The sequence below is a fragment of the Chlamydomonas reinhardtii genome, chromosome 1, assembly GCF_000002595.2.
Source record: "Chlamydomonas reinhardtii strain CC-503 cw92 mt+ chromosome 1, whole genome shotgun sequence".
Taxonomy (NCBI): Eukaryota; Viridiplantae; Chlorophyta; class Chlorophyceae; order Chlamydomonadales; family Chlamydomonadaceae; genus Chlamydomonas; species Chlamydomonas reinhardtii.
The window spans coordinates 5,656,819-5,682,172 of NC_057004.1; the positions used below are offsets into that span (position 1 = coordinate 5,656,819).

Below are 25,354 nucleotides of genomic sequence, written 5' to 3' on the forward strand. Positions count from 1 at the left end.
GGGGACAGGCGGTATCTTAAACATGCACAGCTGGAGTTGGCTGGCGATGCAGGGATTGTGCTAGGGGAGGGGGGCCCACACCCGCCACACCCATAGGTGCGATGGGACAGGGTGTGGGACAGCCGTGATATGGCTGCCGGCATGTGCGAGACAAAGGACGCTCATTTCCAGTGTCCCTTCAACCACGCGCCCATCTGATAAGTTACAAGGCCCGGTGGCCCCACACCGTCGGGGTACCTAGTGGGTGGCGTGCATAGGACCACCCGTCCATTCCGCTTCAACTCACTTCTGACGCGACACTGCCCTCACTCTCTGTTCTCTCTGGCACTCAAAATCCGCGCGGCTCTCCTCCTCAAGCCCCCGCCCGCAACGCTCATCATCAGTTCTTCACCAGTTGCGCTTGCGAGTCACCTTCTTCCCGGCCGCCGCAGCTGCAGGCGCCACCTGCTGCTGCGGAGGCGTTGCATGACTGGCAGGGGTGCCGCTGCCCGCACCATCACCGGCACCGTTGCCCGCGGCGGCACCGGTGGACTTCACAGTCGCGCCGTTGCCGCCCACACGCGTTGCCGCCTGCGTTGCCTGCTTTTGCTTCTGCTGCTGCTGCCCCGCCGGCTGCCGCAGTGTCTGGCCCACGCCATCCCTCCTAGCACCATTGCTAGCGCCCACGCCACTCCCCCCGCTGCTGCTACTCGTGCCACTGTGCCGCCGCCCCGCCGCACCAGCGCCGGTTCCGGCCGCTGCCGAGGTGGATGCCGTGCCACTCCGCGACTGCTGCTGCTGCCTCTGCGACTGTTGCTGCTGCGCCGCTCTCAGTGCCTGCGCCTGCACCGCCTGCTCCACCAGTGCCATGTCCAGGTCAAACCCAGAGTCCTCCTCCTGCACGGCTCCATGCCCGGGCCCAGCTACAGCCTCCGCCGCCGGCCTGGATGCTACAGCCGGCGTCACCGCTCTCTGCTGCTGCGGTTGCAGTTGCTGCGTTGGCGCCGCCTGCTGCTGCGCAATGGCCCACACGCTGGACTCCACAAGCGCATCTAGGTCCCCGAGCAGCTCATCCAACTCGCCATCGTCTTCACCATCGTTCTTCTGCTGCTGGCGCTGACTGGCCCTGCTACTGGTGGCACTGCTACTGCCGCTGCCGTTGCTGCTTCCATTGCTGCTGCCGGCTGACGCTGCCGCCGACAGCGTGTTCAGCCGCGCGTTGAGCGCCGCCTCGGTCTCCTCCACCACCGCCATCAACGCATCCAACTCCGGGTCATCCTCCTCCTCCTCCTTCTCCTGCTGCTGCTGCTGCTGCTGCGAATGCGGCTGCTGCTGCTGTTGGCGCCCCTGCCAAGAGCTGGTCGCCAGGATAGCCGCCTCCGCCGCGGCCGCCTGCTCCACCGCCTGCGCCGCCGCCGCCGCCGCGGCCCGCCTGGCTGTGTTGGCCTCCAGGATGGATTCCACGGCCGCCACAGCCTCGTCGTACTGGGCCTCCTCCTACGCGGCGTGGGGGATGCGGGGTGGTGTCGGGGCAGTGTTCTTAGGCGTGTGTAGGGACACGCAGCGGGAGCGGTGTGAGCGGCGCCAAGTCAAAGCAACATCACATGCGCGCGTACGCAGCGCATTCACGCGCAGGAGGTTACTCCCATGCCGCATTTGAGCGCGACACCGAACGTGCACGTGACCCCCTCCCAAACCCGGCCTCCTCCACTGCACGCCTCCTCCACGGCCCCCTAAACCAATGTGCCTGGCTGCAACTTGACGTCTCAATCAACTATGCATGTGATCCCCCCCCATCGCTCACCTCCCGCTGCCTCCGCGCCGCGCTGCTGGCCTCCTGCTGGCTCTTGGCCGCCAGCGAGTCCACCATCGCCTCCAGGCCCAGCCCGGCAGCCCAAGCGCCGCCGCCGCCGCCGCCCATATCCAACAGGGGCCGCAAAGGGTCCGCCTCCTCAAGCATAGGCAACAGCTCGTCACCGGCTGTAGCAGCAGCAGAGGAGGAAGCGGGTGCCGAGGCTGTAGCAGCAGCTGGTGCGGCTACTGCCGGTAGTGGTTTGGAAGTGGAGCGAGTGGACGAGGATGGCACGGGGGCGGCTGGGGCTGTCGGCCGGCTGGGGCCAGGCGGTGCGGGCGAGCCGAATGCCGCTGCTGATGCGGCCTGGGGCTGTGGCTGCTGCTGCTGCTGCTGCCGCTCCCACGCCTCCCACACCTCCTCCTCGCTGGGCCAAACCTCCTCCTCTGCCGCCGCGGGCGCTTGCTCGGGGGCCGGAGGCGCCGCCGACGCAGCGGCGGCGACGACCGGCGGCGGCTGCGCTGCGAACAGCGGTGCGGGCGCGGGCGCAGCGCGGCCTAGCTTCTTGCGATTCTGTTTGATGACCTTGATGCGGTCACGTGCCAGCGCGTACACCTGTGTGGAATATGGTACCCATTGCATGGTCAGGCGGCGCCAGCTCTAGGGATTGCAGCCGCCAAGGCCGCAGCGCGTGCGGAAGCATTTGCAGCGAAGGCCTAGGCCCGGGCCCGACTTTGCCGGGCCAGTCGCGTGCTCCCCTCCCCCATCGACGGACATCGGTAACAACGCGCCAGCCGCCATGCAACTGTTCCTGGCGACGCCTTCACTTCTTTTACAATCATAAATACAAACCCCTCTTCGACCCGGTCAGCTCCGGCCGCACCTGCAGCAGCGCCTCCGCTCGAGCCCTGGACATTGTTTCCTGCAGCTGCTGCACCTGCAGGTGGAGAGCAGCGAGGGTGCGTGGTGCAGTCGGATGGTGTGGGGCAGCGGGGTCAGGTGGAGTGTGGGTGTGGGCGGCGCTGGTTGCACAGTACCAGGTACAGCAGGTCGCACACGACCGCGCGACCGGTCACCCCACCCACCTTGTTGCCCAGCACCTCCAGCCGCCGCCGCAGCGTCCTGCAGCGACACGGCCGACACACGGTAGGCACACGACAGGCACACGGTAGGCACACGGTAGGCACCGTCATCAATGCCATGCCAGCCCAACACATCACCCCACCGACACCGCCATCCCAGCTAGTCAGGCGCGAGCATACCGCCCCCGCTTGCCTTCCCCGTGCTTTACCCAACCCCACCTCACACTCACGGATGGTCCTCCTGAGTTGCGCTGTTACGTACAACCCCTCCCTCCCCCTCCCCCTCCCGCTCCTCTCCTCCCGCTCCTCCCCTCCTCCCTCCCCCTCCCGCCCCACTCACTTGACCTCCTGCGCTGCCAGCCAGCTGTCCCGCTCCTCCGCCTCCAGCTGCCCCCGCAGCGCCTCCAGCCCCTCAATGGCCGCATTCACGTCCGCCACGCCGCCGTCCAGCCGCCCGCGAGCCGCCGACACCACCTCCTCGTCCAGACCCAGCCTGAGGGGGTTGCAAAGATGGTTAGGAAAGCGGTGCAGGATGCACTGAAGGGGGTGAGGGAGAGCGGGGACACGTGGGGGAAGCGGGGCAGCGGGAGGCGCAGTGGAAAGGAGAGGATGCAGGCTTTCGAGCCCGGACTTGCAAGCGGTATGGCCTCTGGGACGCCCTTGGTCTTTGGGGGTCCAGGGATGTCCGGGTGTCTTGCTCGCTTCTGTCTGGGAGCCCAGTCCATCGTGCTCGAGCACGTAACCCTCTTCAACCCCCCACCCAACCCCACCCACCCTCATGCCACCCACCCTCATGCCGCCACCACCATCACCTCACCCACCTGGACGCGATGTTGAGCGCATTGCTGCGGCCCGGAATGCCCCACAGCAGCTTGTAGGTGGGCGCCAGGGCCGCCTCGTCGAACTCCACGCTGGCGTTCTCGAACCGCGGGTCATCGAACTTGAGCCCCGTCATGATCGAGTGGTGCGTGGTGGCCACCGTCAGTGCGCCCGCGCCCACGCCGCCTGCAGCATGTCAAAAACAGGTCACAGCAGGCGAAGCGGTGGAGTGCAGATTAGTGCAGGTCAGTGCAGGCCAGCTCAGCCCAGTGACATGCATAGCGCACAGTGACGCACGGCTGCAATCCGGGGCGTCAGTGTTGCACCTGGCAACGTGCGAACATCGGGAGTGGTATGATGATGCAACACAGAAACGCGGCGACGCACACACCATTCACACTTACATGGTGCACGCACGCACGCATACACACGCACACGCACGCGCATATGCCCATAGGCCATTCACACGCCACACTAGCCGCTCGCTCGCTTGGCTGCCCCACCGTTGACCAGTCGCTTCAGCAACGCCAGCCCCAGCGCCGCGCCCTCCAGCGGGTCCGTCCCCGTGCCCAGCTCGTCCAGCAGCAGCAGCGCCTTGCCGTCAGCTTCGCCGCGCAGCGTCTGGCAGAGAGGGCAGGAGTTGGTTGGTTGGGTTGTTGGTTGGGCTGTTGGTTGGTTGGTAAGGTGGGTCAATACCCAGGTCAATACCCCACACCGCATATGGTATTTGCAAGCAACCTCCCCCTAACAGCATAGCGCAGCGCAGAATGGACGCGCCGCACAGCGCAGCACCACGCACCACCAGCGCCGCACAACGCAGCACCACCCATCGCAACCCCATGGAACGCACAGCGCAGCACGCCGCACCGCACCTGTATCCGGCGCAGGTGGCCGCTGAATGTGGACAGGTTGGCGGTGAGCGACTGCTCGTCGCCGATGTCTGCCAGCACTGCGCTGAAGGCGGGCAGGCGGGCGGGCGCCTCGGCGGGCAGCGGCAGGCCGGCCTTGGCCATACAGGCGGCCAAGCCTAGAGCCTACGGGGGAGGGGGAGCGGCGAGCGCAGATGTCAAAGTGTCTGTGTTTGGATAGGGGCGCGGCTTGTTGGGTGATAATATGCGGCTTCAAATAGAACCTTTCTTCCCCGGGGTATAGCTGATGGGGCGCATCCTTGAAACATCCGTATGCCAAGCCGTGGCATGCAACTCCGCTCGCCCATTCACTCACGCGCAACGCACGTCTGCCCCACACCGCACACCATACAACACGGAACACGTCGCATGCCAGCCACATTAGGACGCTACCCACCTTCATGCTGGCTGTCTTGCCTCCCGTGTTGGGGCCCGTGATCACCACGACACTCGTGTCCGGCCGTACGATCCAGTCTACGGGCCGCGGCGGCCGCAACGCTGCCAGTTTTTCCTGCGACGGGCAGGTGAGATTGGTCGGGCACACGCCTTGCCGGCAGGTCCGCGTGACGTACCAGTAGCAGATCAGCCCCCACATAACATGCATATGCACACTCTAGCTCAGCACATGAGCCGATAACTACTTCTTCGGCTGCTGCTGCTGCTGCTGCAGCTGCTGCTGCTGCTGCTGCTGCTGCTGCAGCTGCTACTGCCGCCGTCCCCTTGCCCCACCTGCGGCGTCACCGGCTCCTCCCCGTCGGTGTCGCTGTCGGCGCCCGAGCCAGCCGGCGAGGCGCCGCCACTCAGCCCCGAGCGCTGCAGCATCACCTCCTTGCGGGTGCTCAGCATGCGCCGCCGCCCGCCGCCCGGAGTGGAGGCGCCTGTGCGTGTGTGACGGCGCGCATGCGTTTGAGACCCGGGCAGCTGGGCAAGCAACACCCCGGCAGCTGCCCTTGGCCTCTCCTCTCAGTTGCCTACGGTGCTGCCTCGTCCCCCATGCAGCTGTGCTGGGTGGTTGCTGTTTGCGACGCCCATATATCCGTGCACTGGCACGCCCGCACGCCCAGACGCCCACACGCCCGTACGCCTACACGTCCCACGCCCACACGCCCACACGCCGGCACGCCGGCACGCCCGCACCTGACACCGAGCCTCCACTGCCGCTGCCGAACAGGCTGCTCATGTTGCTGCTGCCGCCTCCTCCCGTCATGCGCACCTCCCGCTCCAGCCCCTCCTTGGCGATGAGGTACTCGCCGTACAGCAGCGGGTGCCGCAGCCCGCGCAGCCGCACCGCGTAGCGCTCATCAGGGTCAACCGCACCCGAGCTCGACGTCTGCAGCGGCGGCAGAGGCGGCCGCGCAGCAGCGTTGGCGGCAGGGCAGTGGGGTTGCAGTTCAGACAAAGCCACTGACAGCAACAAGCAGGTGTAACATCCTTGGCTGGGCGCAATGCAAGAAGCCGTTCGCGGCAGACCCCGTGCACCTCGCCCCCGCGCGCTTTCTGCCCTACACAACCAATCCCCGCCTCCACCCCTCCTTCCCTTCACCCCTCCGCCCACCTGGTCCTGCTCCGCCGCCGCCGCCGCCGTCGTGCTGCGGCGCCGCATTGCCGCGGCGCCGCGTGCGTGGAAGACCTTTTCCCAGGGCACCACGTCCGGCAACACGCCGTTGACCCAGATGCCGTAGCGGGCCCGAGCCGACAGCACATCCAGCCAAGCCACCGTCTGTATGTTTGGGTTTGGGTTTGCGGGTTGGGTGAGGCATGGGTCCTGATGTTCGGCTCTGTGTATGACACGGTAGGTGTTCGGTCGCGAGGTGGCCGGCACGCCCCCCGCACACGCACACTGCGATGCACTGGACATGCTGCCATGGGCCAACGGCGACTGCCTCATGATTGCTAATCCAAGCCGGGTTCAGCCTCGTCGTTACCCCCCCCCCCCCGCGCCCCGCCCCCGCCCCCGCCCTCTCCTCTCCCCCCTCCCCAGAGTCACTCACCCGGTACGCGTCCTGCAGCTCATCCAGACAGCCCATGACCAGCCCCGTCAGGTTCCACAGCACCTGCTCCTCGGCCGCCTGGGCCTCGGCGCGGGCAGCGCCTGCGGGCAGCCGCCGGGATGGGTGCAGAGTCAGGGTGCAGGGCGCAGGGTGCAGGGTGAAGGGCGCAGGGCGCAGGGCGCAGGGCGCAGGGCGCAGGGCGCAGGGCGCAGGGCGCAGGGCGCAGGGCGCAGGGCGCAGGGCGCAGGGCGCAGGGCGCAGGGCGCAGGGCGCAGGGCGCAGGGCGCAAGGCGCAGGGTGCAGGGTGCAGGACGCAGAGTGGAGGGGAGAAGGTGCGAGCTTGGTGACGGCCAGGGCGTTCAGGGGCGTTGCGAATGGAGCGCTCCAACACTACCACGCATGCACTGAACCCGCCGCGGCGTGGCTCAACTGCGCTTTGCTTAAACCCCCACCCCCACCCCCACCCACATCCACGCACACCAAGCCCCACTTCACCTCGACTGGCTTCAACCCACATCCACATCCACCTGCCGATCCCCTACGTTCCCATTCCCTCCCCTGTTGCACCCACCCAGCTCGTTGTTCATGGCCACCGCCGCCGCCGGCTCCACATACACCAGCGAGCCCCCGGGCGCCGAGCCCAGCAGCACGCCGCCGCTGGGGGCCTTGGTGCCGCCGGGCAGCGCCACACACATGCGGCCGCCCCGGTCGGACACCTCGCCACCGTAGCTGCAGGGCGCGAGGAGGAGAAGGAGGCGGGGGGCGCAGCAGGCGCACGGAGGGCAGGCAGGCAGGCGGGAGGTGTGAGGTGTGAGGCGGTGCCGGTGTGGACATGTTTTTGTGTATGTGGACATGATGCATGTGCATGTCTTACGGCAGGTATGTTTTCTAAGGAGCTGTGGCAACTTTGCTCCTTAGGAAACGCCGTGGCTGCTGTCCGCCCACCCCCGCCCCTGCCCACCCTTTGAGCATGCTGGCCAGTCGCGACTGGATGGCCTTGACTCGGCCGCGCAGCCCGCGCAGCTGCTCCGAAGCCGAGTCCTGCGAGGTGCGAGTCACACGGACACGGAGCCACGCGGGACATGTCATGGGCGGGCGGCGCCTGCATACACGTCTGTCCTTTCTCGGGGACAAGTAGCGACACATCACACAGCTTCCGCCGCCCGCTGCGCGCCGCCCGCCTTCGGCCAAAACTTGCCCGCCCGCTCCGTCCGGCCCCAACCCCTCCGCCCCTCTTGCGTTCACACTATCGCACCGCCGCACTACACCACCTCATCGCTTGACCATATCACCACCCCGCCCCATCTCCCCACCGCGCCACCACTGCCACACGGCGCACCTGTATGTTGTTGTCCTCGTCGATGGCCTGCGCCACCGACCTCAGCAGGTGCGGCTGAGGCCGCACACGCCCCACCGCCGCCAGCAGCAGCCGCACAGGCGAGTCGGGCCGCAGAGCGTCATTGTCGCGCGCCGCTATCACCACCTGCTTGCGAAGCCGCTCCGCGCCTGAGGGGCAGGCGAGGGGAGGGCAGGCGAGGGGAGGGCGAGACGCTGGTGGGCGGGGAATGGGGGTAGAAGGCGGGGGCTGGGTAAGAGGTGGGTGGAAGTAGTTTCCACGGCCTGTACCCCCTATGCATGGCTCAGGTCCCCGCAACTGTGCCCATTCCGCCGCGGAGGTCACCCGATCAAGCAATCGGCGCATCAGCACTGCCACGCAAGAACTGCCTACGCCCGTGCCGCTAGCTGCTCACGCCGGCGCCGCTAGCTGCCTACGCCGGTGCCGCTAGCCGACGGCGAAGCCGCCGCCGGCGCCTCACCGTTCACCAGGGTCACGATGCCGCGCAGCTGCTGCGGTGTGAGCATGCCGCCCTTGGCCGCGCGGCTCAGTCCGGCCTCGGCCTCGCTGGTCTGGATGCCGCCGTAGTCCAGGCTGGTGGCCCAGTCGTACTCCAGCAGCGTGATGGCGCTGCGTGGCGGACACAGGGAGGTGGGGAAGAAAAGGGGAAGCCAGGGGGGTCGGAGGAGGGGTGATGCGGGGAAGGTGGGGGTGGGTCTGTGGAGGCAGGAGGTAGGAGAGTGCGCGGGCCCTGGCGTTGCAGGCAGCAGAGCGCTGGCGTGCCGAGGCTCTTTAAGCCCGATGCACAATGGATCGAGGACGACTCTATGGGGCCCGTGTGACATAGGCAGCCACCGTGGCTCACCGGGTCTGCTCAATGAGGCGCAGCGTCTCCGCGGGCTCCTCAGGCACCGACATCGTGCGACACGCGCGCTTGCCCGCGTGCGTGCTAGCGAACCGCGCAACCTGGTCGCACAGCTTCGACCAGTCCAACATCTCCAGAGTCGCCTTAAATGCTGGCCCAATCTCGCCCTCTCCATCGTCCCAGGTGCCCACTCCAGCGGTCACATCGCCTGCGGTGCTGGACTTCGCTCCCGCAACGAGCGAACGCGCTGCATGCCTGTCCAAGCTTTCATGTAAAAAATGATTTACATATTGCTTGGGGGTAACACCCAAGCGTTTTAGTGCTATGGAAAGACGGTTTGGGAACAGCAATTTTGTGGCGCTGCGACGCCCGGGCGCCCGAAGGCCCTGGGCCCGTAAACTCTGTCGCATAATGAGATTTAGTATAACGTTTGCTTCAGGGCGACGCGTGCTGATATGATGCAGGAGCTGGTGCCCATTCGAGTGCTCCATGGGCCATACGGAACGGCATGCCGCACTTGCGACCGCATGCACGGGGGGAGGGTGGTTTCCCTTCGGGCCGGAGATGGTCCCTCTTGACCTGGGTGCGGGGCAACCTTGCTTGGTCGGACTGTCCCTTCTTTGTAATGTCGCAATCATGCACGGCTACGCCAGCCTGCACTGTACCGTTTCCGATCGCACCCACCCCGGTATCACTTGGTTCCCTTCCCAATTGCCGTTGGTGAGGGATCTTCCACGGTTCCACCATGCGTCTAATAGACATCCTGCCCCTTATGCCTTTCCATCACAGTAGGCGCTCAGGTTCGTACAGGTAGTCCATCCGTGCCGTCGTGCACTTTGCCACGAGAGCAACAATGCCATGCCTCTGCCCCCTCAGCTGTTCCCCATGCGTTCCGCACCAGATCCCCGTGTGTCTGGATTCATGCAGCCCCTGGCGCCATCATTCATCAACACCCAAACAACGCTTCTCTCCTCACATCCTGCTTCTTTCACCGCCTCTGCATTTCACCTCTCGCAATTCCCTCTCTACCCCCGTCACCGTCCATCCCACACTCACAACCCCCGCCATAGCGGCCTGACCACACGCGCCCTCAGCGCCTGCCGCCCAGCCCCCGCCATCCCAGCGCCTCCAGGCCTTGCAGTCCCCGCACCACCAACCCGCCCGGCCTCCACTCCAACCAGGACAGGTATGCAGCCCAGTGCCCGCCGCTGCCCACAGCAGCCGCCGTGTCGACAAGGCCGGCGGCCGTGCCGTTCAGACCCAACCCCGCCAGGCTGCTGCTGTTGCTGACGCTGCTGCTGGAACCGGAGAAGCCATCGGAGCGGCCTGCGGCCCCCGAGCTGGCGTCGCCGCGCCGGAGCGTCGCCGCGTTGCCCACAATTATCAGCGCCCTGTCAGGAAGCGCAAGGCACGCACTAGGTGAGCAGAAGCAACACCTGAGCACCGCATCTGTTTTGGGGCTGGGGTTTGTTGCGGTGAGGTGCGGGGCGGGGGCGGGGATTTGGATTTGGGATTCCTTGCGGGGGCTCTTGCCTGCGGGGGCGCGTGATGGCCACGTTGAGTCGGCGCCAGTCCTCCAGGAAGCCCAGCGAGGCGTTGGCGTTGGCGCGCACTGTGGAGAAGATCATCACCTGCGGGCGCGAGTTGCGGGTGGCCGTGCAGAACGAGGGCGTGTGGAAGAAGGGGGCAGGGCTGGGTTGGTTTGGCGCACAGCGTGAGCGATCGGCGAGTACGGTACAGGTGTTTATGGGGGCCCCCGCCTGGAAGCCGCGTCGCGGTCGTGCTGTTTCCGTTTTACTTGCGCTCACGTGCCGCACGCACAGGGCCGTGGTGCTACAGCCCGCGCCGGACCGCACCGCACCGCACCACACCACAGAATGCCCAGCGCGTTTCCTTCCCTTGTGGCCTGCATCGCGCCCTCTCTCACACGGGCCCCCGTGTGCGGCTCACCTCCTTCTCGCGGCCCTGGTAGCCGTCTACACTGGACACCTCCAGGGCGGGCGCCCCGGCCGGCACCACCCCCACCAGCATGCTGCTCAGCAGCTGGACCTGCGCGGCCAGACCACCAGATGACCAGGTGGCCGGAAAACACCTGAGTGGAGGTCTGGGAAAAAGGCGGCCTTCCTGGTGCGTCTCCAAGCAGCCTCCGCCGCCGTCGCATCTACCTGCGCGAGGTAGGGCGTGACCACGCCCATGTCCGCGGGTGACACGCCTGCGCCCAGCAGCCCGCGCACCAGCGCCACCACCACACCCGCCTCCGTGCGGTTGGACTTGCTGCCGCCCTGCAGAGCTCGTCAGTATCACAGTAAAATGAGTGTCGGTACGCAAGAAAATGGTGCAAGATGTTGGGTTGGGCTGGGCGTGCGCAAGCCCAGAGAGCAACTGGGTATTGACGCCCTCACCTGCGATACCTCCTCTCGCCCGTCCTCAACATCCACAAACATGAGTGGCCCACCGCCACCGTCCCCGGCCCCAGCCCCGCCGCCGGTCCCTGGCTGTGCCCGCAGCGGCGGCATGGGGAAGGGCGGCGGCGGGCGCTGCCCGGGCGCCACGCCGTCAAGCAGCCGGCCACCATAGAAGCGGGCGGAGGGGAAGGCGGACAGCGCGGGGTGCATACGGTACTGGACCTGTGGGGCCCGGGCGGGGGAAGCGTGGGGACAAGAGCGTGTGTCAAAGCGTGTGAGCGCAAGGGAAGGAAGTCACGCACAAAGCGTGTGTGTGTGTGTGTGTGTGTGCATGTGTGCGTGTGTGTGTGTGTGTGTGTGCGTGCGACTCGTGCCCCTCACCTGCAGCATGCACGCTGGCACGCCCGCGCGCATGAGCCGCTCGAACAGCGACAGCGACAGCCCCGCCCGCCCCGCCGCCTCGCTCTGGCACACGGGCGGCAGCTGGCAGTGGTCACCCACAAGCACCGCATGCCGGGAGGCCTATGAGCATGAGCGCGGGCTCATCAAGTAGGGCACAATTCGAGACGCCTTTGGTTGTGGTTGTCGAGACAGGACAAGGAGAACGGGAGAATGGCGTGTCCGTGGGAGTCCGGGTCAACTATGGTGTGTAGATGCCCTGGCACGGCGGTTAAGCTATCATTGTCGTAGTATCGAGGCGGGTCATGCGGAAGGCAAGGCGCAACTTGGCTGCGCGCTCACGCCCTCGCGCAACTGTGCCAAAGCCCGCACCTTGACCAGCGGGATGAGGGACTCAGGCTCGCAGCACTGGCTGCCCTCATCCAGCACCACCAGCCCGAACGACAGGTCCTGCAGCGTGTCTCCGCCTGAGGGCGTCATTGCGTGCGTTCGGGTTGGGTGAGAGTGAACAGAGGTAGGCATCTCCAACCATGCGCATCGCCCCAACAACAACGAGTCCTATCACCACCACCATTAGAAAACACACAGACAACCGCGCCGCGCTCTCTGTCAAGTGCCAGCAGCCCTGCCACCACACCGGCACACCTACCCGCTCCAACGCAGGTGGAGCAGATGACGTCCGCGCCGCGGAGAATGTCGGCCATCATGGCGGCACGCGCTTGACGCAGCGCCGCCGCCGCCCGCGCCACGTCGCGGTGGCCCAGGCCGCGGTCCCGCCCGCGCAGGCTGGGCAGCCGCCGCTGCAGGTCCCGCAGCGCGTCCTGCGGGTTGGGGGGTGGGGCGTGGGGTTGGGGTGGGCGGGCAGGTGTTGCGTTGCCGCGACAAGCATAAGGGAGATTTGATACCAAGTGTGCTTACTCCACAAAGGTCGTGGGTGTTGTGCGTTGTGAGAGAGTGGGAGCCGAAACGACAATTGCAGCTACAGTGGAAGCGGTTCCCCGACTGCAGCACGGGCGTGTTGCATCGCTGGCCCTGTGACGCACCTGCGTGCTCTTAGGGATATCGCGGGTATCGGTACATGGTCAGCCGTCCATTTTGAGCCCTAACCCATCCCCATCCCCATCCCCATCCCCACTACAAACCCATCCCCAACCCCAACCCCATCCCAAGCCCCCCCCCCACCCTACTGGCCATTCACCCACCTGCTGCTCCTCAATGGCTGGCCGGGCGGGGTGCGCAAGGATGCGTGCGTCCAGTGTGGCGTCGCGCAGCGCCTCCCGCACCTTGACCGGCTGGCCGGTGCGCACCGCGCCCACGCCGCAGCCCAGCAGCCCCTCCAGCAAATTGTCCACTGCCACGTTGGACTGGGCGGCGGCCAGGATGGGGTGCGGGTAGCTGCGGGGGATGACGCGTGGCGTGCCGGGTGCAGGGGGAAACACGTGCGACAGGTGACGACAGGTGGATGCGTGGGCGGGCTTACAGCACCGTAGAGGCCTAGACCGCACGGCACGTTCAGCCCTACATACCGCCGAGGTAGCCCCGCCCCGCCCCGCCCCGCCAGTACCCACCGGAGCTCCTGCTTGAGGAAACGGATGAACTGCACGATGGTGGTGGTCTTGCCCGTGCCTGGCGGCCCCTGCAGCAGCACCAGCCGGTGGCGCATAGCCAGCGCCAACGCCCGCACCTGCATGCGCAGCGGTGGTGGCGGCGGCATGTGGTAACTGTTGTAACTGTTGTAACTGTCACGGCTGTGGCTGTTTTCGATGGTGGCGGTGGTGGTGGTGGTGGTGGTGGTGGTGGTGGTGGTGGTTGCAGATAAACACTAACGGCGACGATGGTTGGCCTGCTCCATTCCGGCTGCACACGGCGGCCCCCTCACCTTCCCACCCCTACCACCCTTCAACACGTGCCCTTTGCCCCACCTGGCTACGGTTCAGCCCCATGCCAGGCACCTCCTCCCGGGGGTCCCGCGGCGCAACGTCGTTCGCGGCCGCCCAGTCCACCGCCGCATCCGGAACCAGGGGCGCAGGCAGCGCCGCCGCCGCCGCTGCAGCCGCGGCGTCGGGCGCGAGCAGCACATCCAGGAGGTGGGTGCCTGGCGGCAAGTTGTCTTCCTCCTCCTCCTCGGTCTGCTGCCGCCGCCGGCGCTTGTGACCCCGCCCGCCGCCGCGCCCACCGCGGCCGCGATAGCCTCCGCCTCCGCCTCCGCCACGGCCCCTGTAACCGCCGTAGGCGTTCCCATACCCGTGCCCCTGGCCGTTGCCGCTGGGCCCCGCGTCCTGGCCGCCTCCGTAGCCGCCGTCGTCGCCGCCGTCCTCGTCCTCTTCATCGGCCTCATCGTCGTCTGCGCCAGCACCGGCGGCGGCAGTCGCTGCCCCAGGCACCGCAGCTCCAGGCTGCTTGTACAGGGCCTATGGCGGATGCGAATGGGTCCGACGGAATGTGAGTGGGGCCCGAATGGTTGCAGCTGGCCCAAATGGGTCCGAGCGGGTCCACTTGCACCTGTCGCCTCTGCGTGTGCTTTGCCAGCTTGGGCTGATAGTTACAGCCCCTCCCCTCCCCACACACATACGCATCCACACACCTGCAGCGCCTGCGCCATTCGCTGGTAGGAGGTGATGTTAGCGCCGCGGTCCAGCCTGCGTGCGTTGTTGTGTTTTGAGAGTGAGCGTGTGCGTGCTTGGAGCACAAGAATTGGAGCGCAAACGTTGCGTGTGCATGCGTCTGTTTGTGCGAGCAAAACTTGTAGACACGTACGCAATGTACGCGATGTACCGTGTATTTCGCCTCCTCCCACGCACCTCCACAGCCCCTCCGCCAGGTCTGCCGGCACACTGTCCGCCACCAGCCGCACCTCGCTCCGACCCCGGTCCAACACCAGAGCCTCCACACACCGCTCCTGCGCGCGCACCGCCGTGCCAGTGGCGCGTCAGCAGACAACCGCGTCAGTGACGCGTCAGCAGGTAGCTACGTTAGGCTGCACTGGGTGTTGCTTGTGAGACCGTGCGTAGCAGGGGTGTTTGTGCGCATGACGTCCCGCTGCGCCGCACCTGCAGCGGGTTTCGCCGGCACAATGTCACCAGCGTGCCGCTCCTGCAGCAGGGGCAGGGCGGACACACGGTAGGCCTAGGGGGTCAGGCCCGAACGTGTTGTGGTGCAAAGCAAAGTCCAAAAGTACTTGTCACGGGATCCAACTTGTCCTGCTCACGCCCGGTGGAGCAATGCCCGAAGCCGCACGCCACCTGCCTGGTTGACAGCCGCCAGCGCTTGCCCCTGGCTTTCCAAGACGGCCTATCTCTGGCTTTCCTTTCCGAACGCATCCCGTACAGCCCCCAGCCCGGTAACCGGACGTTCGCTCCCCCTACCACCCCCTTCCCAAGCCCCTCCCGCCCCGCCCGAACCCTTGCGCACCCCGCCACCCTCACGTGAATCTGTGGAAGGGCAGCTCGCCGCCCTCCGCCGCCGCCAGCCGCAGCACTGCCTTGCCCAGGTAGGCCCCACGCCGCGCCGCCCGCAGCTCCGTCAGCGCCAGCCCCTCGCCCCGCAGCCGACCCAGGGGCCACTGCCGCAGCCGCTCCTCCACCTGGCGCCGCTCCTGTGGTATGAGCGCAGGTGTATTGGAGCGGGGAGCATGGAGCGGTTGAGAGCGCGGGCGGGTCGAGAGCGCGGGCGGGCGGACATGGGCGCATGGGCAGTGTGGGACATCGGCCAAGCGACGCCAGGGAAAAAAGCGCTGGCCCGGTGCGGTCTATTCCTCCCAGTCGTGAGGCTTAGGTAAATGAGTGTTGATCGCACGGACTTGCACACGTCAACGGGCAGCGAGCTGCTAGCGTGGTGGCTTGTCGGCCTACACGCCAGGCGGGCCAGGCGGGCCAGTGCTGCGGCGGACTCGCAAAGGCCGGCCGCGTATTGTTCTCACCCTCGGCACCATCAGGCGGGCGGGCAGGCAGATGCGCCCCGACCCCCGACCCCCCTGCTGTTGACGATGCTCCTGCCCTGTTCCCGTTGCCTTACCCTTGCACCCCCTCCTGCCCCTCCTGCCCCCCCCCTCCCCACCTCGTCCAGCTCCATCTGCACCAGCGGCGCGAAGCGGCCCACGTAGGCGTCCACCGCCCGCCGGGTGTCGGCGGGCAGCCGGGCGGCGGCGGGCGGCGGGGAGAAGTCCAGCGCACCGCCGCCACTGCCGCCGCTGCTGACACCGGCACCTGAGCCGCCGCTGCCGCCTCTGCCACCCTCCCCGCCTCCGTAGCCGCCGCCTCCGCCTCCGCCGTGCACGCCACGCCCACTGGTGTAGCCTCCACCATAGCAAACACCTGAACTGCTGTCGCCACTGGGTCCCTGACCGCCGCCACCACGGCCGCCGCCACCGTGGCCCCCGCCATAGCGACCGGTACCGCCGCCGCGTTGGTGCCAGTGCCGGCCTCCGCCGCGCCCGCCACCGCCTCCACCGCCGCCTCCACCGTTGTAGCCACCTCGATGATCCCACATGAGCAAGAAACTACAGAAAGAACTGACACTAGCGCGCTGCAATCGCTGGCAGCAGCTGTCCCACCTAATTATCAAAATTGTGCTGCCATCATAGGCATTAGGCGAGCGCGTGTTAGTGTCGCTATTTCAACACAAGAATATCGTGTGTATGCTGAAGCTTGTAACAAATTGCAGCGAGGGCTTCATTCACTGCGCTCCATCAGTTTTGCTGCACCAACAGGTCGAACTTGCGATATTCCCTCTTGGGGTTGCCAACTGCTTATTTAGTCATTGTAGCGAGGCTAACCTATTTCGCTGGGAGCCAAGAACGCGGTGTAATGTCAGAAAGCCGTGCCGAGTTCCAGGACTTTGCCCCAACATCTAGAAAGCATGTTGGTGGGCCGCAGGTGAGACTGGAATGGGAAGCGCCGATGGTGGCAAGGTACACGTTCTAGTCTCTAGACATGCCTTGGCCCTAGTTGGGCTCCACGTTCAGCTGCAGCGATATCCTGACTTAGCACGCATAAGTAACATGCTTGTGATCGCAAAGCATAAGCGGTCTTAGTCGCTTCGGTACTTGCGCGCCCCGGCTGGCCCGCTGCCCCCTTGTCCCCAACAGCAAGGCCCTTTGACAAGGTGTCCTCTCCCTTAGCGCCAGACGTCACTCCAAACCGGCGGTGAACCCATCCACACGCATCCATAGTGTATGTGTTATATTGTCAACTTCACAGGCCCAGCTAGGGCCCGGCCTGCAGCCACTGGAAGAGGCCAAGCTGCCGGTCAACCTGGCTCGTTCGCGTGTGGTGCACGACGGCGCTGACCTGATCGACGACCCGGATTCCTTTGTCGCTACGACCACCAAGCAGGTGGGCAGCAGCCTGGGGGCGAAAAAGGGAGGGCGGGGCACGTGGAAAGGGGTTGTGGCGGAGAGTTGAGTCACAAGTGTAAGGCGCTTCGCCCGTTTGTCCAAGGGCAACGGAACTCAGCATCAGCACGGCGCCCTCTTGGGCTGGTACGAGCCTGTGATGTTCTGTGATGCAGGTCCAGGCATCCTTCTTGTTTATACCGACGGGCTGTCACGCCTCCATTTGCAGGCGGTGGCTGCGGCCGGCCCCATGTTGAGCTCCTACCAGGCCATGCAAGTGCGTGCGTGCAGGCGCGAGGACGGGTGGGGCAGCCTTTCGTGCTAAGAGAAAGGCACTCTTGTGCGACGGGATGGACGGGATGCTGGAAGAGGATGCGAGCCTGGCATCGGCATTGTGGAGGGGCTTATGGCGTCAGGAGGGCCTAGCAGGGCGGGGGCGGGGGCCATGCACAAAGTAGCGTACGAACGAGGGTTAGGTGAGCACGCCTGTTGACTGGTGTGAGGGCGGCGCTAGATGGCTGGTGAGGACCCCATCCATGCCCAGTAGCCTGGACAGGCGAACCTCACGTCCACACCTCATTCGGCCCCACGCTTCGTTCGCCCGCCGCTGCCGCACCCGCCCACGCCTGCTCGCAGGCCGGCATGCCGCTGGAGCAGAAGAAGCGCACGGGCAAGAAGTGTGTGGCGCCGCAGGAGGTGCCGGGCGCGGGCCGGGGCGGGGGGCTGTTCTTTGGCTCAGCGCCCGCACCCAGCAGCACACGCGTGGACCCGGGGATAGCGCTAGAGGTGCGTCGTGTGTGACGGCGCGGGGGTTGCGCGGGTTCGCGGGTGAAGTCGTGTGCGTGTGCGTGCGTGTCCTTGTGTGTTTGGGTAGGAAAGGTAGGATGAGAGATTGTGTCTGGGGGCGAAGGCGGTTACATGGCTGGATGGACGTGGATGTGCGTATGTGTACCGGGCATTGATGGTACCGGCCATTGATTGCATGCGGGCGGCTGCTGCTCTGACAATGCGACCTGTTGTGTCTGAGCGCAGGAGGGCCGGGGGTGGTTGTGGCTGACTTGCTTGTGACTGGTCGTGTCACTTCCGCCCTTCCGCCTACCTGCCCTGTGCGCAGCTGGGCACCACAAAGCAGAGCTCCCACATCCCCGGCTACAGCGGCCACATACCCAAGACCTCCACAACCGCGGTGAGGAGGAAGGACAGAAGCACGTTGATCTTGGCATGCAGGGTTGTTTCCTTGCTTAGCACCGTCAATTTAGCAACCGACACGCGTCATGACTGCCCATCAGCTATACGTGTTTATGACGTCAATCCGTTGTATCATCCGTGCGTGCGCGGCCTTCGCTGCATGCAGGACCCCGCACCTCATCGCACGCACGACAAATCGCTGCTTGTTGAGAACTTCAAACCGTACGGCGCTGGGTACACAGGGCGGAAGGGGTGAACGCCGAAGGCAGGCGTACGCGGCGTGTAGATCTTTAGTGTGGAAAGCGCATGTGCGCAGCCGCGCTGCCGGTGTTCGGGGAAAATAAAGTGATGCATGTCTAGCGATGGGGCAGGCTGGCTGGATGAGTCATCTAAGGCCAGCCACGTGTGTGTGCCAAGTGTACATGCCGTCACGCGCACGGACTGGGCAGCTCAGGGGAGTAGGTGGGTTTGCTAGGACCTCGTGGTGCATACATGGAAGACTCTTCATGTAAGACTACAAAGCGGCTTGATCAAGTGCGACCTTCACCAGGCACCGCCCCAGACACACACACACACACACACACACACACACACACACACACACACACACACACACACACACACACACACACACACACACACACACACACACACACACACACACACACACACACACGGGCGCACTGTCTTTGCGCAATGTTTTCCTTGTGTTTTTAAAACACGGATCCACAAGCTCAATGCATAAACGAATCCGAGTGTCGGCTCGCCGCCTTCTCCGCCAGTCTTAACCCACGGCCTCCGCGCCTTCCGCTCTGGTCTGCGTACGCATTAGTTCCGCAACGCACGTCGATAACGGGGTGGATTGGATTAGTCCCCTTAGTGCCCTGTCCATGTCTAGCTCGGGTCCACCCAGGAGAGGATAAGAGGATTTCCAGGGGGGGCACTTCCTCACCAGCCCACCCCTGACAAAAGTACGTGCGTCTCTACTTTGAGCATGGGGTAAGATCCTGAGCTTTCTACGCCCCCCTCTCCTTTTTCTAAAAGGCGTTACAGGGTGCACGCTCGTAAAACGCCATTCGAAATGTGACGCCGGAGTACACGCTGGCCAAGGAGAAAGAGGACCCAGGCCTGGCCCCTGGATCGGATCGACTGGCTGAGGCAGAAGGCTTGACAGGCTGCAAATCAGCCTGCGATCCATTGTAAGCACTCCGAGCAGGCAAGTCGAGCAAGTTACAGGCTTGGCGGTCGTCCACACCCAAAACGGTAGCACCTTGCAACAAGATAGTCGAACACAGCACCCCGTAGCCGAACATGTTCAAAGCTCCGATCTGCACGTCCTGGTCTTAGCTCCGACCTGCACGTCATGAAGCCGGTTTGGTACGGCTTCGTTTACATGATGATATCCAAAGCACAGCCCTGCGTGTCTAGGCCCGTCCGACAAGAAAGGTGGCTCTCCCTCTCAAGGGAACGAGCGCTGTGCCCATGCCAATTTGGTGCAATGTCTGCGGCCGAAGGTTCCGAAACCACCTCATCTCCCGGACATAGCCGGAGCCGGTTCATACAGGCACCGCCCGCCATGTGTCCAGCCGCGTCCCGCTGTCCACCACAAGCACAGCGCATTGAGTTGCACGAGCACGGACCGGGGGGCCCGTCCGAAACGGCCCAGTCCGGCCTTGCAGGACTGCAGTTGTCTGACTTGCATCCACTTCTCCTCACCGTGTTTGGACTGAGCGCTGGCGGGTGCCACACGTAGCACGCCTGGCTCTTAAACCTCAAGCTACCGCGCAGCTAAGCAACCACCAACTCTCAGCAACTACCGTACTGGCAAGTCCAGCAGGCAAGCGCACGTGTTCAGGGCTACAGCTTGCCCCAGACAGAAAGACCACCGACGACGTAGACAACTTGGTTTGCCATGATACGTTGAAGGTCTCGACCCCATCCCGAACAACCACGGTCACTAGTCGCTACCACCATCTGCGTAAAAGTCCAATACGGATCGCACACATAACACCCCCACACGCACGCGTGCACACGCAGGCCACAGCACAATCGAATGACCTTGGCGCCCTGGCCCCGAACACACACTGCGTGCCAGTTGCTTCTAGGCATCCGTAAGGAAGGCACTCGAGCATTTCAGTGGGCAGTGCCGCGTACTGCGAGACGCTTAGCCCTGCGCCCACAGAATAGGCACACAACTCCCTGTCTAGCACACCCCGACATGCATGTCTGCGCAAGAACGATCACGCAGCAGAAGAACACTGGCTTCACGCAGTCCTGTGCAGTCGATTGCAGGAACAGCCCGGCAACACAAACACGATTGATTCCTCTGTTCGCTATTTACCTGGTCCTACTTTCAGTCCCTTTGAACCCCGCTCCTTATGTCTCTAGAGTTGGCCTTCTCGTGCCGGCAACGTCCAGGTGCAGCGAATGCATAATGCTGTAGTCAACTAGCAGCGCCACGATCATGTACGGCCACAATTCGACTAATGCAGCAACAGCAACCTCATTGTGCTTCCCACAACCACCCAACACCGACACACCTTGATGCTGCGCTGTGGGACCTTAAGACCAGCCCCGCTACCAAGCGCAATGGACACCCACGCATCGCGAACGACTGTGCTGGTAAGCCAGCAGTCGCGGCGCGCCCGTGTGCAAGGCGCCCATGCGCATCCCAAGATGGCTCTGCACAGGCACGCAGGCTGCCTCAGCACCTTGTACGACATCCGCCCAACCGCCCGCACTGCTGCACTGCCCGGACCTCAACGATCCCTCACGCTGCATCGACACGGCCCTAACACCACACTCGCCACCTGCCTGTCCCGGCATTACATGAAGACGCTACATGCTGTTTAGTATCTCGTTCGTTGTGAGTGGTGGACAGGCCATGCCAGAAACCACAGGCGCAACTACCCAGCAGCTGTGCCGCCATAACTGCTTGCACATGACATGTGCAGACCAGCCGCCCAGCTCAGCCAGGCAGCAGCGAGCTGGCCGAGGTGGCCGCGCCGCCGCCGTGCTTCCACAGCTTCCGATGCGCCAGCGACATGCGTGCCGTGCCCCATAACTCCGGGCACGAGCGCGCTCATCTCCCCATGGCAGCGAGCAGCTGCTTTCGTTGCTGCTCTAACGCCATGAACATGTCCAGCTTGCCTTTGAGCTGCGGGGCACGCGGCAGCATGTCAAGGTGGGAAGGAGGGGTAAGCAAGCGGAAACCCGCAGACTGCGCAGCAATGGTATGCGGCCATCGGCTAAGGCGATGCTGTGCCTGGGGCCGTGTGCGTGTTTTGCGTGGCGTGCTCCACACCTGTCCACTCAGGCTTGGCTGGCAAGTCAAGGCGGTTGCGCGTACGAAAGCATCCAGCTAATTGCAGGTCGACACGGTGGTGCTCAAGGGCCGGTAAGGCCAGCTCTGTCCCAGAGGGCCGGACCTAGGCTAGTACGGACCATCCGGCACCTCTACCGGCTGCAATCCATCCTGCTAGCGGTGACCGGCACGCCAGACTAAACGACACCAGCTCGAAACCCTTGCCCCCCACGCACCAGCAGGTAGGAGTCCCGCAGCTGGCCCAGTAGCGCTGCGCACATGGCCTGGTTAGACGTTTGGCAGCCTTCTCGCATTTTTATGCACAACTGGGCGATGGTCGCTGCACCCAGGCTCGCGCTGGAACCTTTGAACTGATGCACAAGCTGGTCCAACTCCTTGAAGTCTGGGGCGGGGGCGGTCAGCATGGCGCCCATGCGCTCAATCTTCTGTACAGAGTCCTCAAAGTATAGCTGCACGACCTCCGCCACGAAATCGGGGTTTGTTTCGTCTTGAAGAGCCATCAGCTGCGAGAACTGTTCATCGAGTATGCCCTCCTGCTGCAGCTGCGCCAGCAATGTGTCAATGCCCTGGCACACAGCTGCATATTGAGCTTCCATCCTGCCAGCTGACCGCACTGGCTAGTTAGTCCAGTCCGCCCCGGCTCGGCCCCAGCCTCCGCCGAGCGCCTCTCCAGACCTAGGATGCCAGGCCTTGCTCTGATATAGTTCGGTATAGCAAGCAGACTAATTGACGGCCCCGTAGTTGCCCGAGGCCGCCCTCACGAAAGTAAAGCTGGCGTGCGAAGGAATTTCCCTTGATCCAGGTGCTCAAGCTATACAGTCAATAAGCGGCAATAAAGCCTAGTGGGAATAAAAGTCCCCCTCTCGTGTGCACGAAGAAACTATTGCTCTGTCGGCAATTATTGTAATTTGATGCTAAAGAAATATTCAGTTGCCTTGCAAATTCCTTACCTACACATCGCGGGAAGCCCGTTTACAAGTCACCGCCGGCGGTGCAGCGAGATCTCATGCAATGAGCCCATGCAGCGCCATGCCCCCACTAGCGAACCGCCATGCGATCCATGGGGCGTGCCCCTAAGGGTGTCAAGGGACAAGGGACGCAACGTACAGCGGTAGTAGGCTGAGAGAGTGGGCTCGCATATGCAGGCAGGGATGTTGAGCTGAGGTGAAGAAGGGCTGGGAATGAAGTAGACGTTAAGAATGCGGATGTTACAGAGGGGACAGTCCCAGCACCCGAAGACGCCGAGCCATCACATGCTATCAGGGCCCAACTTGACTCCACCAACCCCGACTTTGCTGCAAACCCTCCCGCGGGCAAAGTCCGTGTGACTCCGCGCACAGTGAGCAGGGGGGGGGGGTACGAACTAAACCTCCAGACCCCATGTCCCAAAACCTCCCGACCCCCCCTCCGGACCGACCGACCGACCCCCACCACCGTGCAACCCCTCAAAACCCCCTCAAAACCCTTTGGATTTTAGCCAGGTCGGTGTCAATCGACTGCTCTCGGCGAGCTCTACAATTGTATACCTCCGGTTCAGCTGGAGGCACAACTTGACTGGCAGCCATGCCACACATGTCCATGTGTCCATGGCCGACCACCGACCCTTCTGTCAGACTACCGGGGCGTGCGCTTAAGCTTACAATTGCGCTGTATATATGATGTTTGGGATTGTGTGCCGGAAGAGATTGGTCGACTTTCTCCCGGGATCATGTGAAGAATCCCGGGATTCATGTCACGCTCGATGGCCGGCGGCAGCCTTGTCGCCATGACCCACACGAAGCCTTGGCCGTTACACGTTAGCATCAGATCGCATAGTCTCCATGACACCAGTGAGAGACGCTCGAGTGGGGCTCTACGCTACTACAACGCCGATGTGGACGGACATGCAGCCGCTTTCCAGAGGCCAAACGTTCTGCAAATGCTTTAGTATGTGCATGCTAATGTGTGCTAGTACATGTGCTAATGGGCGGAGCGTTTAGAGGGGCGTTTAGGGCGCAGAGACGAAATCTGGCAGTCCCACCCACATCCGCGTGACGAAACCTTGGGGACCCCCAACCCCGATGACCGACCCTGAACTTTGAGGGCCCATAACTTTGCGCGAGCGAAGCTGCCGTCGGCCCGGGTGCTGAGCATTGGACTTGCCGTCGTAGCTGACTTCTGGGGTCGTCTCCAGACGTTTGTGACTTTGGGTGTCAGGCCAAAGGGTTGGGACGCTGTGCCGTTTGCGCATCCCTTCATATCTCGGGCTGTTGGTGACGGCATGGTTTTGCGCTTGCCGTATGACGCTGATTCCCCGCCCCCCTCGCCGTGAGAGGTTGTGCGTGGTTGGTGGCTATGTGTGTGGGCAGGATGCACGTGTGGGCGACCGTTCTAGTACCTGGACGCTTGCGCCCTGGTTAGTGCGTGCGCTGTGCGTGTGTCCTGCGGCCTAGACGTTTCCCGGCACTCCTGTGCCTAGGCTTGTGGCGTTGAGGCACAGCGGTGGGGCTCTGGCGGGTTGAGGCTTGGCTAGGACTCACTGTGCGCGGAGTCACACGGACTTTGCCCGCGGGAGGGTTTGCAGCAAAGTCGGGGTTGGGCCCTGATAGCATGTGATGGCTCGGCGTCTTCGGGAGCTGGGACTGTCCCCTCTGTAACATCCGCATCCATAACTTTGCAATTACTACCCTGATTGAAACTCTGAAAGTGGATTTGGAGTCCTCTCGTCAAGCTCCTTCGTTTTAGAACATGGGGCCTTTCCCAGTTGAAACTACCCCCCCCCCCTGCAGTGAGTCCTAGCCAAGCCTCAACCCGCCAGAGCCCCACCGCTGTGCCTCAACGTCACAAGCCTAGGCACAGGAGTGCCGGGAAACGTCTAGGCCGCAGGACACACGCACAGCGCACGCACTAACCAGGGCGCAAGCGTCCAGGTACTAGAACGGTCGCCCACACGTGCATCCTGCCCACACACAAAGCCACCAACCACGCACAACCTCTCACGGCGAGGGAGGCGGGGAATCAGCGTCATACGGCAAGCGCAAAACCATGCCGTCACCAACAGCCCGAGATATGAAAGGATGCGCAAACGGCACAGCGTCCCAACCCTTTGGCCTGATACCCAAAGTCACAAACGTCTGGAGACGACCCCAGACGTTTAGAACAAGAGCCAGAGTCGCGAAATGGGCGGGACCGCACAACACAGCCGAACAGATTTACACTGCAGGCAGCACGAAGATGGCATTCATATGTAGATGCACCCGCAGACCTACGGTCTATAGTACGGCTGAACCCACCGAGGACGTCTATAGCAGCATGAGGCGTTGGCGCAGTCTGCCCTTGACCTGCCTTGACAGTACCGTCCCTGACCCAGACGCAGCGGGCGCCTAGAAACGTGTACCGTTTGCCGTTGCCCATGAGTAGCCACAATGAGTGCTGTCTCCTAGCTCGCATGCGGTAACCGTCAACGGCAGTGGGCCTTCTGTAGCCACGCTGCAAGTGCGCATGGGGGCGGCGGGTCCTGGGGGCGGGGATGATGGCACCCACCCGGGCCGAAGGCAGCATCCAGCCCCCTGCCTTCCACATCGTCTACAGAGTCTACGCCTTTATCATCGCCACTGCCGGCATGCATTGTGGGGCCGCGGGGCCGCGCCGAGAGATCTGGTGAATCGCTAAGGTGAAGCTGAAACGTCGCTGCCGAGCAGGGCTTCCGTGCAGCAGCAGGTGGTCATGGTCAGATCCTGCATTTATCAAGTGCCCGATGGAGCACAGCCAACGCCCGGCCCAAACAGCACAAGGAGTAGCAGGCGAGCTTGAGTGTCAAGCAATGTAATTTATCGCCAACCAATACCAGCAACAGCAGCAGCGTCTTGATCAGTAGGCGCTGAGAGGACAGACTGAGTGCCCGGTCTCCAGGGATGGGGGCGATTTTCTTGTAATTGCGGGCCCGGCCAAGGC

General features: G+C 64.0%; 5 protein-coding genes across 5 annotated transcripts; 1 reads left to right on the forward strand and 4 right to left on the reverse strand.

Annotated features, from left to right (window-relative positions):
* Window positions 1–190: 190 nt before the first annotated feature.
* Window positions 191–9,185, reverse strand: CHLRE_01g040350v5 (uncharacterized protein). The gene is made up of 18 exons (XM_043058784.1): window positions 8,773–9,185; window positions 8,389–8,537; window positions 7,911–8,077; window positions 7,533–7,612; window positions 7,143–7,300; window positions 6,572–6,672; window positions 6,136–6,300; window positions 5,718–5,910; window positions 5,310–5,458; window positions 4,978–5,091; window positions 4,545–4,706; window positions 4,176–4,293; window positions 3,675–3,858; window positions 3,194–3,346; window positions 2,857–2,893; window positions 2,655–2,708; window positions 1,784–2,386; window positions 191–1,476 (listed from the first exon to the last, which is right to left on the reverse strand). The coding sequence occupies exons 1-18, from the start codon at window positions 8,901–8,903 to the stop codon at window positions 388–390; spliced, it is 3,807 nt and encodes a 1,268-aa protein (XP_042928698.1). The 5' UTR covers window positions 8,904–9,185; the 3' UTR covers window positions 191–387.
* A 204-nt stretch (window positions 9,186–9,389) lies between these two features.
* CHLRE_01g040379v5 (uncharacterized protein) lies at window positions 9,390–16,105 on the reverse strand. The gene is made up of 16 exons (XM_043058785.1): window positions 15,633–16,105; window positions 15,002–15,171; window positions 14,627–14,669; window positions 14,378–14,475; window positions 14,161–14,215; window positions 13,499–13,987; window positions 13,145–13,260; window positions 12,779–12,971; window positions 12,226–12,397; window positions 11,949–12,043; window positions 11,559–11,699; window positions 11,175–11,399; window positions 10,938–11,054; window positions 10,723–10,821; window positions 10,306–10,403; window positions 9,390–10,163 (listed from the first exon to the last, which is right to left on the reverse strand). The coding sequence occupies exons 1-16, from the start codon at window positions 16,062–16,064 to the stop codon at window positions 9,863–9,865; spliced, it is 2,844 nt and encodes a 947-aa protein (XP_042928699.1). The 5' UTR covers window positions 16,065–16,105; the 3' UTR covers window positions 9,390–9,862.
* A 100-nt stretch (window positions 16,106–16,205) lies between these two features.
* Window positions 16,206–18,620, forward strand: CHLRE_01g040400v5 (uncharacterized protein). The gene is made up of 6 exons (XM_001689625.2): window positions 16,206–16,450; window positions 16,775–16,909; window positions 17,138–17,185; window positions 17,545–17,694; window positions 18,023–18,094; window positions 18,263–18,620. Exons 1-6 carry the CDS (start codon window positions 16,382–16,384, stop codon window positions 18,350–18,352), a joined length of 564 nt encoding a protein of 187 aa, XP_001689677.1. The 5' UTR covers window positions 16,206–16,381; the 3' UTR covers window positions 18,353–18,620.
* A 694-nt stretch (window positions 18,621–19,314) lies between these two features.
* Window positions 19,315–22,365, reverse strand: CHLRE_01g040450v5 (uncharacterized protein). Its single transcript, XM_001690095.2, has 2 exons — window positions 21,637–22,365; window positions 19,315–21,253 (listed from the first exon to the last, which is right to left on the reverse strand). Exons 1-2 carry the CDS (start codon window positions 22,015–22,017, stop codon window positions 21,179–21,181), a joined length of 456 nt encoding a protein of 151 aa, XP_001690147.1. The 5' UTR covers window positions 22,018–22,365; the 3' UTR covers window positions 19,315–21,178.
* Window positions 22,366–24,128: 1,763 nt separating this feature from the next.
* On the reverse strand, window positions 24,129–25,265 carry CHLRE_01g040476v5 (uncharacterized protein). The gene has a single exon (XM_043058786.1). It carries the CDS (start codon window positions 25,026–25,028, stop codon window positions 24,861–24,863), a length of 168 nt encoding a protein of 55 aa, XP_042928700.1. The 5' UTR covers window positions 25,029–25,265; the 3' UTR covers window positions 24,129–24,860.
* Window positions 25,266–25,354: the final 89 nt, after the last annotated feature.